At 48.1% G+C, this 13,092-nt stretch overlaps 1 protein-coding gene across 1 annotated transcript; it reads left to right on the forward strand.

Annotated features, from left to right (window-relative positions):
* The first annotated feature begins 364 nt into the window (after window positions 1-364).
* RPL38 (ribosomal protein L38) lies at window positions 365-8,622 on the forward strand. The gene is made up of 5 exons (XM_044983435.1): window positions 365-425; window positions 649-682; window positions 976-1,036; window positions 4,043-4,165; window positions 8,544-8,622. The coding sequence occupies exons 2-5, from the start codon at window positions 680-682 to the stop codon at window positions 8,567-8,569; spliced, it is 213 nt and encodes a 70-aa protein (XP_044839370.1). The 5' UTR covers window positions 365-425; window positions 649-679; the 3' UTR covers window positions 8,570-8,622.
* The last annotated feature ends 4,470 nt before the right edge of the window (window positions 8,623-13,092 follow it).

A 13,092-nucleotide genomic window follows, 5' to 3' on the forward strand; every position in this document is an offset into this window, starting at 1 on the left:
GACCCCAAGCTGGGAGCTATGCAACATTAGTAGACACGGACTAACCAGCAATGGAAATATGATAAGGAACACACACCCCCCCAACCGTGAGTTGTGAATTAATTGTTTATCATTAATTAAAATTAGTATAATTGTAATAACAGTCTATAGCACTCTCATTAGCTATTCATGTCAACGAATACAATAGCAGACACGCCACCAACACCCCCCTCACAAACACACAGTGTGACCCCTGTCTAAACCTAGGTTCCCAACTAAACCAGCACTTCTCTGGCTAGCCACCCCTCCCTACCCAGCTGCGTTGCTGTGAGCGCCCTCCTGCGCCTTTTGTCTTCTCTCGGCACCCGTAGCCGCCTGGGTCTGGTTTAAGTGCCCGGATGCGGAAGTACTTGTTCCTTTTTATCACCGCGTCTGTGGCCGCCTGAGTGAGTGTCCGGGGGGTGCGGGGCTGGATCCGCCGGCATCCTCGGCGCAGCCGGGCGGGGGGGTCCCGAGGAGGGGATGAGGGACAGGGGGGAGCGGGTGCGGGGCCAGGCGGGCGGGCCCGTTGGTGGGGCGGGGGCGAGGAGGGGCGAGCTTGGGGGGTTCTTAGCTCTCCCCCCCCCCCCCGCATCGCGCTGACGCCATCTTGGATTGTCTCTCCCGCAGGCAGCAGCTGCCCGGAGCCCGGACCGTCGCCATGGTGAGCCAGCACGTGGGGTGATGGGCCCTGGGTCACGGGCGGGGCGGGCCCTGGGGGGACCCTGCGGCCTGGGGGGGGGGGAAGGGGGAGGTCTCTCCACATGTGCTCCGGGGACGTGGCTCCCCCCGTACCCAGGGGGATGGGCACGGGTCAGGGGCTGGCGGAGTGATTCCCTGGCGGGAGCCCACTGGCGGTGCATGGATTGGGCAGCTGACAGGGCAGCCAGGCCTCCCCCTGCTCTCCAAGCTGCGTTGTGCTCAGGATATGGAGTCTTTATTGTTGTTTATTTCCAGCCTCGCAAAATTGAAGAGATCAAAGACTTCCTGCTTACAGCCAGGAGAAAGGATGCGAAGTGTGAGTAGTGTGGGTTGCCCAGGTGCTGGGTGGAAGCCCTACGTGGCTCCCATCTGTCTTATAAACAGTTATCTCCTGTTGAAGCGCTGAAGAGAGTTTTCTTCTGTAGACGTTGGAGGGAGGGTATCTCTTTACCGTGGTGCAAACAGCGTGTGGGCCCCACACACTTAGTTACGTGTTTATGGCCCCATGGTTGCTAGGGAGGAATGTTGAGACTTTAAACTCCTACAGCCTGTGACTACACGTTATGTTGGTTAGGGGCTTGCCCACAGGACACAACTTCATGTCCAAGGGCAACTCTGTAGAGTCTAAGTTAGTAGACTCTGTAGAGTCTAAGTTAGTTGACACGGGACCTACCATGAACGACTGCTCAATGTAGATCCTATTCAGCATCATTAAGGCTGTGATTCTGTCCTGGATTTTCCAGCACCTCTGTGGCTACTCCTGGGGCATAGCTGGAGCAGATGGCTGGTCCCCTGGGGCTTCAGCCTCCTCCCTCAGGAACAGTGGTGGATGTGCTCTGTTTCTCTCACCCCCACCCCCGAGTATTTTTAGGAAAAGTCAGGGGACAGGTCACGGGCTTATGTGAATTTTTGTTTATTGCCCACAACCTGTCTGTGACTTAAACTAAAAATAACTGACACAATCTTGTCATGTCTGCCACCAATGGGTAAATCCTCATCCTAGCAGGGGACAGAAACCTGACTCTGGTCTAGACCCACCCACTTCCACTTGTAGCAAGCGCTGGGCTGTTCTTCCCCACAAACCCAACACAAATGAATGTGTGAATGACTTATCTAGTTGTTTAAGGTTACTATGTAGTAGTATGTGCATCAAGTAAAGATGCATTTCTTGCCCTGAAGAGCTCTGTCTGAAAGTAGTGGTTTCTCATTGGATTGGTACTCAACATGGTGACCTTGATTAAATGGTGTAAGATGGGGAGTGGAGCAAATTCTGGGGTTACAATAGTGTTCTCATACTTTCTGTTGAATGCTACAAAAATCATCATCCAGGAATAGGCAATCACTAAGTAAATATAGCAGCATTTGAGCTTAAATAAAGCACTTTGAGGCTAATTGAACTGTCTGTTAGAGAGCCTGATTGTGGTTATACCAATGTTAGTTTTGTGTTTTTTCTTATAAACTGCGTTTGATCATTTTGTCATGACCCAAGTTCAGGACTCACTTCTCCTGCAAGAGCTGATGCTATGGGGCACTGTAAGGAGTGCAGCTCCTTCCCTTCATGGTGTGTGGTGAACAGGGACACACAACTTTGCACTTGGGTTTTGGCAAATAAGTGATGTTGGAAACTATCTGCAAATATAGCATGATCATGTTTCTTGCCAATTTCAATCTAGCCTTTCAGCCACAGATTTAATATCAAAAGCTTTTCATATTCTTTTGAAAGGGGCACCATGAAATCACGCTTCTGCCTGTAATTGTCATACCTGCTATTGTTTCAGGTGGCGCCTAAGATGACTATAATTGCAAGACGAGAAATCAGCAAAGTATCCTGTGGCACCTTATAGACTAACAGACGTTTTGCAGCATGAGCTTTCGTGGGTGAATACCCACTTCTTCTTGCATCTGAAGAAGTGGGTATTCACCCACGAAAGCTCATGCTGCAAAACGTCTGTTAGTCTATAAGGTGCCACAGGATTCTTTGCTGCTTTTACAGACCCAGACTAACACGGCTCCCCCTCTAAAACGAGAAATCTCTTCAATTTGCTTTTAGCATTTGACAATACTTTGTGGTTTCCCAGTGGTTCTCAAACTTTTGTACTGGTGACCCCTTTCACACCGCAAGCCTCTGCAACCCCCCCTTATAAATTAAAAACACTTTTAAAAAAATATATATATTTAACACAATTATAAATGCTGGAGGTGAAATGTGGGGGCTGACGGCCCACAAGCCCCACATAATGTCATGACCCAGTTTGAGAGCCCCATTTACACTGTTCCATTGTTTGTGTGGGTCTTGAACTGCAACAAAGAGGGAAAATACCTGAAAATAGGCTTTGTAAAGCCCATTCTGTGGGTGAGGTCATGGTGTATAGTACTTGTTTTAAATAAGTATTTCAATCAGTTCTGGGTTCTGTAAACCTCCAATAGCTTCTGTAACGTGGAATTCTTGGGGCTTTTCCATACTCTGCTTCAAGAAAGGAGGCTAAGAAGCATAGTCTCATGTATTTGAAGGAACTGTCTAGTTAAATTGGTCCTAGAAGACACAGGTGGAAAAACTGGTTTTAAAGCATCTTCTGCAGCCTTGGATAACTTGAATTGTATGTAAACATGGTGTTTGAGCTTTAAATGTTGTTTATGTGCAAAAAGACCATAATGGTAAATACAACCTGTTAGCACTCAGAACTGTCTCGCTCTGTTGGAATTTGGGGCACTATACATTTCTGAGTTCATTAAAGTAAGTTGTTTTTTTTTTGCATTGGAGGACAATACCCTGAAATATGCAGCTGTTTGCTTTGTGAAACCCTCATGTGGTCTATCCTCTTTGCTGCTTGGAGTGAGTTAAATCCAGTGAAAACACTTCAGCTGTGGCTAACATACTGATGAGGCTTTTGAGCTGGATTTCCAATGTGCCCCTTTATGTTGGCAATAGGGTGGCCAGGGTTAGATAGTCTTGAATTCAGCTCTGCACTTACCGGTATATATTTGAGAGGCAGAGTAACTGGTATGTAAGGCCTTATACTGAGAGGGCTACTTTTTTCACTGGGTTCCTGGGACTTTTCCTTGGTTGGCTGGTGTAGCTTGCAGCAGTTATTGTGTATGCAAGGCACTAATGATGGAGATATACCTATCTCAGAGAGCTGGAAGGTAATAGAGTCCAGCCCCCTGCCTTCTCTAGCAGGACGAAGTACTGATTTTTGCCCCAGATCCCTAAGTGGCCCCCTCAAGGATTGAACTCACAACCCTGGGTTTAGCAGGCCAGTGCTCAAACCACCGAGCTATCCCTCTCCCCTCCTGCGCTAACTCCAGCTTCTTTCTACTGCAGCTGTCAAGATCAAGAAGAACAAAGACAATGTGAAATTTAAGGTGCGTTGCAGCCGGTACCTATACACTCTGGTCATCACAGACAAGGAAAAGGCTGAGAAATTGAAGCAATCCCTGCCACCAGGTAACTGAGTGTGGGGGTGGGTGTTCTGGATTTTATATTGCACTTTTTCAGATCTTGAAGTACTTATAACCAGCCTCTTGTGTTATCTAGAGTTACCAGTGAGCTGTCACCCCTCTTTCATTGTGCCATGAAGTGGGATAGGAAAGTGGAGGCTTTGTTGCTCTACTTTTGAGAGCCTCACGCTGCTAGGCTGAACTGGGGGATGTGTGAAATGGCTCTTTCTGGGCATACAAGAGCTGCCCAAGAATACACGCATGTTGATGTAGGGAAGAGCTACATTTTGGAGCACAGACCTTCATTCTGGCTCACAGTTCATTCCCTCAGCTCGATGGGATCTGTACCCTGTGGGTATTCGCAGTATTCTACAGTACATGAAATAGGGGAGCAGCAGACCCCACTTGTTTGGTCAACTTACAGTACGCTATACCTATACACCTCCCATGCATCATTTGAGAGCTTATGATGTCTCCTTTAAGATGGGGTATCCAGTGGAGCTGTCAAGTGTTGCTGTTACCGTAGAAATGGATAAATGATGACCCCATCAACGTGCTAAAATGATGACTTTGAAATATTTGCATTCGTTTCTGTTAGTTTAATGACAGTGTGTATTATTTCAAGACATAAAATTGAGTTTCTTTCTGACCTCAAAGCATCACAACAATCTAAAGGGTAAAACAAATTTGGTACAGGTAATATTTTTACAGGTAATATTGAAATGTAATAGTACTGGTGACATTTCTAGTCAACGTCATTATCATCTCATTCATCATCATGATCTCTGTCACGGTTGTGTAGGTTACAACAGTGTATGCAGGAAAATTGTCCTGACTACAAAGAGTTGATTATCTGGCAACTCTTATTGGTATAGGCACAAATAAGGTCTTGTTGAAGCGCAGATGTCACCGGGGCATTGGAGAATACAGGAAATAGTTCATCCCCATTTTTTCCATCCATGTTGCAATGGTGGTCCAATGTCTGTACAGTGGCATCCAGATCTTTGTTTGCCAAGAGGGTGTCTTGACGTGCTCTTCAAAGCTGCTGACGTGGGAGTTTGGCCAGTAACACTTCCTTTTTGATGGCTAGATTGAGGTGCAAGTAACTGAGGTCTTTGTGGGTCTCCTTTTCTTTTTGCTCTGGTCATGCACTGCTACCAGCTTCTTTGCTGCAGAAATTGCAGCTTGCCATTTCTCTCCCAGTTTGGCACGGTCTCTGAAGCAGTCGCTCTGTTTGCTTTGACAACATTAAACAGATTTTTCCCCCAATACAAAATATGGATTACTCACGGTCACATCCTGTTAATATGTACAGCAGAAGTCAGGAGGGAGTGTGTCAAAAGTTGCATGCACAGGTGTGAGGTGATGCTAGTCAGTTGTGCTAGGAAGGGTGATTGTTTCAATCCACGTTAGCTGTGTGTTCCAGTTTTGGAAAGTAGCGAACAGCAAGGACCAAAATATCTGAATCGGGGACCTAATTACTACATTTCCTTTGCACTGAGATACACAAGTCATATTGGCACATACACCGTACAGAAGCTTCCCTGTGAGTCCTGTACAAGCCTTGGGCTTCTGTAGCACCTCTGCAGGTGATAGACTTCACTGCTTCACCGTTGGAGAAGCTTCCAGCAAGAGGGAGCGTGTGTGCTGGGGTGTGCTGCTGCACTCTCAGCTGCATATTCACAGAGGCCTGGTCTACACTGGGGGGCGGGGGGGGTGTCGATCTAAGGTACGCAACTTCAGCTACGTGAATAGCGTAGCTGAAGTCGAAGTACCTTAGCTCGAATTACTTACCCGTCCTCACGGCGCGGGATCGACGTCCGCGGCTCCCCCGTCGACTCCGCTACCGCCACTCGCTCCGGTGGAGTTCCGGAGTCAACGGGAGCGCGTTCGGGGTTCGAGATATCGCGTCTAGATGAGACGCGATATCTCGAACTCCGAGAAATCGATTGCTATCCGGCGGGTAGTGAAGACGTACCCAGAGTAATTTTACCAAGTGCCTGCTTGTTGCCTGCCATGTTTCTAAATCCTTTCCATGGAGGAGCAGGGTGTCTACCTGTCATCTGGTAACTTCTGTATCCAACCTTGCATCCTGTCTGGCACTTTCTGCAGGTTTCACAGTTACTTTTGTTGTATCTGTAAAAAACGTCAATTTATAGAATTAGCTTTGCCAAATCCTTTTAGGGCCTGCCTCAAGTACTTAGCAGCCAAGTCATTGAATGTGTAATTTTCTGTAGCTGTGACTTGTGTGACAGCTGCAGCATCTCTGACGTACAGTGTGGGTTCTCTGTTGCACGCTCTCAACTCGTGGATTCTTTCAGCTTGAAGCCTTAATTCAGCTTTGTCAGTTCTCATTGTTCCATCAGCATGGAAGAGGGACATAGGCACAGGTCCTATTGGGCAGCTAAGAACAATTGCCATTGAAACATCACCCCTGCATTTGCTAAGGACAGGGCTCTGTGGAAAGCAATTTGTGGACTGACAGCTGCAATGATTGTCCCTCCCTTGCTAGACTAAATGTCAGATTTCTTGGCTGGACTAAAGAAGCTGTGGATCCCATCAGAAATCAAGTGCGCTGCTCTCAGATCTCTTCCTTTGTGCTTCATCAACATCTTTTGTTTTCAGTAGACTCTTGACTGCATGTAACATCCGATGTACCAATAGATATGTTGATAAGCACCTCTGGATGCGATTCAGGGTCAAATGGGTTTGTCATTGTCACTGACAGTGGTTAGTAAGAGCTGTAATATGATCTTTATCCTTCTTCAGTGCAGAGGCAAGGACTTGTTTGTGGACTTTGTCTTCACTACTACTTCTTAGGCCATTTCTTTCTCTCATAGCTTTTGCACGTTCATATTATGAATGTATCTCTAACCCTAATGCTGACCTGTGCATAGGTGTCACTGAATTAAAAAGCTAGTTTCTAAACCAGTGGTTCTCAACCTGTTTATCATTGTGGGCCGATTTTCTGGTACCACTGTTTGACTGCGCCTACAGACTTATGGCACCATTTGACAGCCTCACATCACACCTCATCTACACATACATTAAAGAAGCTTCAAATGATATCCCGCCTGGGTGAGTGTAGGGTGGGTGCATTCAACTCCAAAAATAGGGCCTTTATGCTTTAAACATCACCTCATAGGGAGAAGTGCTGCGGGCAGGGTTGCCCTGTCTGTCTAATTTTGGTTCACTTTAATATCACTTGAACACTGTGCGTGTCCCATTGCCTAGGGAGCTTGCTGCTGCTGGCACTGTATCCCCTATTCCTGGCAGTTCTCTGATCCTGGACTCTGGCAGAACACAAAGGGGAGTGTCCAGCCCTGCAGTTACTGGTTTCATGTGGTAACGTCATGAAAGTGATGCTTTTTAAAGAGAGATGCTATAATACAGGGCACTCGGAGGCTGACCACAGAGGTCGTTGCAGAAAGTAATGGGCTTCAGTTAAAAGGGTGAATGAGATTATACATATGGGGTAACCAGAGCCGAGAGGTGGTTGAGGCCTCAGCACTAGTGCTCTGTACTAGCCCTTTGGGTGCTGGCTGATCTCTGCTACTCTGGGAGTGCTCCTCCAGGAGCCCCGGGTGTCACATGCACTCGTGGGCAGAGTGTTGAACTGCAAGTCCTGCCCTGAAGTGAATGATGGAGGGACCGTCCCATTCCCATAGTGGGGAAGGAGGTAATTCCCTCTTGCCACAGCCCTCTGCTACTAGGAGAGGCTCTGGTGTTGCCATAAGAACGGCCACACTGGGTCAGACCAAAGGTCCATCTAGCCCAGTATCCTGTCTCCCAACAGTGGCCAGTGCCAGGTGCCCCAGAGGGAATGAACAGAACAAGGAATCATCAAGTGATCCATCCCCTGTCGCCCATTCCCAGTTTCTGGCAAACAGGCTACGGACACCATCCCTGCCCATCCCATCGAGTTGCAGAGATCAGCAAAACCATTCTTGCTGTGTCAGCCCAGTGCAAGTGACTTTTCGGTGCTGAATGCCAGGCGTGAGGGCTAGGTGCCCTGCATTGGGCCAGCATTGGGGTTTGCTGCCCCTCCTACTGTATTAAAATCGTGGAGTCTCTCCCAGTATTAATTCTGAAACAGAGTATCTGGCCCTAGCCGTGTAGCATCTTAGCAAATGCTCTTGCTTGGAAAGCTGTGTGAGCAAGGTCTCAGGCCACCCTTTTTACAAGTCTGGAGGCTCTAGGCAGGCAGAGAAATCCACTCCTGCCCTTTCATTGGGGACCGCAGTCAGTTCAGCAGCTTGTCTCCAGGATGCAGTGCAACTGTTCCAGGGTTTCACGCCCAGCCGAGCGGAAATAATGAGTAGGATCAGTCTCTCTCTAGCTACTCAACCTTTTCTTTTATTTCTTTTCCCCTCCCTTCTCTTTAGGTTTGGCTGTGAAGGAGCTGAAATGAACCGGTCATGCCCAGAGCTTTTCACATGTATGATAATAAAAGAGGGAACTGTTCTCGCATCTCTGGCCTCTCTTTTCTGAAGGATGATGTGACCAACCTATTGCTGCTTATGTAGCTGCGCTGAAAGAAATGTCATCGAACTGGCAGGCTCTGTACCAGCTGAGCATGGCTAGAGTCTTCGTGCTACCCCAGCCGGCAGTTTGGAGAAGCTGCAGGAGCCAGGCCTGTGCCACCTGTACTCCACTGAAAGAGGTGGTAGCCCAGGGCTTGCTGGCCAGTGATACATGGGTCACATCATGCTGGGTCGGCCCCTCAGTCTATTCAAACGAAGTTATCAGCTGCCCTATGGTCTGCTTGGCATTTATCACCAGTGTCTGAATGTGCTGGATCTCTGTTGCCCAGTGCAGCCGGCACTTCTCCTAGAAGTGAATAAAAATGTGGGAAATTGCTGCTTGGCACCAATCTCAAACTTTGCCTATGGTAGAAAGTTGGCCAGCACAACTAGACTGTCCCGCCCTCTAGCAGAGACCAGCAACAGACCTTAAGCCAGTGTAACTGCGCCTGCACTGGGGCTTGTCCTGGCAGAGCTGCCGGGGGGGGGGGGATCCCCCCTGTGCTCCTAACTGCCAGGTATATGCTCGCCAAGCTAAGGGTAGGCCAGGCCTAGCTCTGTCTGCACTAGGGTAACATGCAAGGAAGCACTCATGGCTCACATCCCACAGGTTCACTGGCTCTAGTGCCGAGATTTCCTTCCCCTGGGCTGGGGCTGCAGGTGTTGGCCTTGTTAGTTCTGGTTCTCCTGTCCCGTGTTCAGTTAAGCACAAAATGCTGCATTTTCAGGGTCTGACCTGCAAAGTGCTTGGATGCCTTCGAACTCGCTGGGAAATGGGCCCTAAGGCCACTCCCCTTCCCACAGGATCCGGCAGCTGCTGCTGTACCAATCATTCTCAAACTGAGGCAAGACAATGGCAAACTTGATTTTAAAGGGATAGAACCCCTTGATCTGCCGAGCTTTCCATCCCTGTGCTGAGAAGGCAACGGTGCCTTGAGTTCTTAAGAGACATTAAGTACAGGGCTGTTGCTTCCAATGTTTGTTTAGTCTTGTAACCTTTGTTCTAAGAAGTTTACCTGCCCAGGGCTGTGCGTGCTGAACTCTGACAGTTCAGCACTGGGGTTTGTGGTTTTTCTGTAGTACAGACTGAACCCAGATTAGCAAGTGTCTAGGGGCTCCTCCCCCTCCCCACCACATGCAGGTTTGCAATCACATAGCATCCCTGCACACGGACTGATTGCATGGCAAACTGGGAGGTTTGTTGTATTTTTAGCTTTTTAATATAGCTTAGCACAGAGGTCCCCAATGCGGTGCCCCCGGGCGCCATGGTGCCCACCGGGGCATCCATGGGCGCCCGCCTACTGGCCGCCGGACAAGTAGCTGCCAAAATGCCGCCGAGAAGTGGCAACGTTAAGCGCTACTGCTGAAATCTCGTCGAATTTCAGCAGCGACACCTCTTGATGACGTTGCTTCTTGGTGGTGATGCCTCTTGACGCTGCTTCATGGCAGCTGCTTGTCCAGCGGCCATGGTCCGTGGTGGCTAGTCGTCCGGTGCCCACCCCCTGGAAAAGGTTGGGGACCACTGGCTTAGCAGCTAGAGAACTTGGAGGTGCCAGCACCGTGTAACCAGCAGTCTCTCCACAACCAGTTTGGAAGCCCTTGTTTGGCGACCTTTCGGTGCTAATGCTTTTCAGAGGGGCTTGATTTTACTCAGCTTAGTCTAGCAGAACGAAGGGGCAGATGAGTGATGGTTAAAGTGCTAGCAGGCCTGCAGTTAAGAGCCGTTCACTGACAGTAGCTTCCATCAGCGCTGATACCAGCTCTGGGCTAAGTGTCCCATGTGTCTCACACATCGGTGCCTCAGCTCTGCCCCAGTTCTGAAGGCTCTCTTGCCAAATGTGGGCTGGCGAGACAAGTTGAGCTGAATAACGTAACTGCCCCAGATAAAGAGTTCTCTGCAGCAGGCAGAGTGGATCTGCCTGTTGTCAGTGTGCTGGATTTGTGCAAATTGCTGGGTGGATTAAGCTGAGATGGCCCAACCTCACACTCTGTGAGATTCAGGCCAGTGCTTTAGGTTAAGTTCCTCTTCTCTTCCCCACATATGCTGCATTTCAGCAGGAAGGCTTCCAAAGCCCTCTTCACAACAGCTGTTCTGTGCTGCTGCCAGGATTCGGGGATCTTTGAAGAATTGATGGTTTCTGAACAGTATTGTTGGGCAACTCTTTTGTAGCACAAGGTGCCACTAGGTGGCACCATACAATAACAAGTGCAAATTAATATATTTGCAGTGTTGTAGCCTTGTTGGTCCCAAGAGATGAGAGCGAAGGCGGATGAGGCAATATCTTTTATTGGACCAGCTGCCGCTGATGCAAAAGACGAGCTATCAAGTGCCCCAGAAAGAGACCAGCTTTCTTGCCTTTCACCAACTGAAGTTTGTCCATAGAATCTCAGGGTTGGAAGGGACCTCAGGAGATCATCTAGTCCCACCCCCTGCTCAAAGCAGGAGCAATCCCCAACTAAATGGCCTCAAGGATTGAGCTCACAACCCTGGCTTTAACAGGCCAATGCGCAAACCCCTGAGCTGTCCAATACAAGATAATACCTCCCCAACCTTGTCTCTTGCAAATTATACATGCATCTTGAGCAGGGAGCTGAGAAAAATCTGAGAGACAACTTGCCAGAGTATTGAATAACTAATTTTGTCCCTAGGAGAAATGGGCTGTTCTGCTGCTGTGAAATGAGGAATCAGCATGGTCTAGTAGAAAATCACAGGAGCAAAAAGAACCAGTGACAATCTTCCTCCTTTTTTTAGATTGATTTTAATGTCTGTGCATCCAGAGATTAATTTTTGTCCTTCCCATCCTATGGTCCCCAGCTGACTGGCATGTTCTCATTAAAACAGCATAAAAGCTCAAAAGAGCGGGTGGTTGGTCTGTGCTCCCTGGTAGATCACTTCAGTTGTTTCTGGAGAAGTAGCACAATTTGCATCACATTTCGTGACAGCATTTTTCTGCTGTGTTTGAACTCTGAATGGGCTTGTATGAGTGTTTCTGTTCGAGTGTGTCATTAAAACTGCCTTTCTTTTACTGTGGACAGAGCTTAAAGGGTTAAATTATCCTTAAACTCACATGATCTGTGTTTCCTGGGGACTGGCCTTATGTATCCAACAGAAGGGGCTGGGATCTTAAAATTAATGTTACAATTTTTGGTGAAAAATCATAATCCTAAAATCACAGAATTGTGATTTTTTTTTCTTCCCTAGTTCCTGATTTAGAGCCACTTTATTGTGTCTGTGGCTAGTAGTATGGCTATTACTAATCCACATGAAAAGAGCTATAACGAATAAACCATGACAAAGGACAGTATTTTATCAAGGATGTGTGGTGACAACATAAACCACATGAGAAATTAGCTGCGTTTGTCAGTAGAACCACAGATCTGATGTATAGAAGATATTCTATACGCCTGTAATTTACTGTTTATAATATCCCAACATGAGCGAGATGGTGTGGTGTTTATTAAAACAATCGATTAGAAGGTGTGTAGGAGCAAGTGGGGGTGAGCAGGGGTAAGGGCCAGCGGGCTAGTCAGACAACTGCCATTCTTCAGAAAGCAGCCCCGGGTTTGAAGAATGGTGTTAGAACAGCGCATTCATTACAGCAGCCTGGAGCTTCTGACATCCGGCTGCCGAGTCTTGACATTGACACAGGCCTGGGTGTAGGAAGCAATAAAAGTGGAGTGAGGCGACTGTCCCATGTGACTCCCAGAGGTTGTGGGGGAGGAAGACTTATGGGGTCGGCTGGTTAATTTCCTGGCACCCATGACAGGATTGCTCCTGGCAGTGGAGTCTCAAGATCTCTGTGCGGTCTGGTTTTAGAAGCAAAACCACTTTGAGCCAAGGTAGCTATGCTGCAGATCCTTCCTCTTCCGTAACCAGCACACAAGTCCTCTAGCACCCTATCGACTCCACTCATCAATCCTTTCCAACCTCTCCTATCTCCCTGCCCAGCCAGTGGACACCCTTGAACTCCAGCCTCTATGGGTTGGCGTTAATGTGTTTCAGGATGGAGTCTGGGTGGGGGGAGACTGCAAATAGCAGCTGCTAGAGGTGTTCTGTAATCTTTAGGACAAGGTGATCAAATGAGTGTAGATAAGATGCTGAGTGACTTAACTGCTTACTTCCTAGCTTGTCACAGCTTGCAGAGGTGGGCTCTGCGGTCCAGCAACCTTTTAAATCCCACGTTAGCAACGTTTCTTGTTTGGGCATTTGCCTGGTAATACATATGATGGTTGTTATTCACTTGGGAGGCGAGCTGGGTGGAGACATGGTTTTTAACCATATTCAGCGAAGCCAGGCCTCCCCCATTCACCTCCCATAGCCCCCTGCGTGTGTTTTCACATTCTGGTTGCGTACTACGGCCTCTAATTGTCAGACCTTTTTTTCAGCTTTGTTCCAGAGCCAATGTCTTCT

Source organism: Mauremys mutica, chromosome 12 (genome assembly GCF_020497125.1).
Source record: "Mauremys mutica isolate MM-2020 ecotype Southern chromosome 12, ASM2049712v1, whole genome shotgun sequence".
NCBI lineage: Eukaryota > Metazoa > Chordata > Testudines > Geoemydidae > Mauremys > Mauremys mutica.

Excerpts from the sequence above, each read along its gene's own strand:
- RPL38 (XM_044983435.1), top strand. Across the intron at positions 1,037-4,042 it reads CAGGAGAAAGGATGCGAAGT|CTGTCAAGATCAAGAAGAAC; the intron begins GTGAGTAGTGTG and ends TTTCTACTGCAG. Across the intron at positions 4,166-8,543 it reads GAAGCAATCCCTGCCACCAG|GTTTGGCTGTGAAGGAGCTG; the intron begins GTAACTGAGTGT and ends CCTTCTCTTTAG.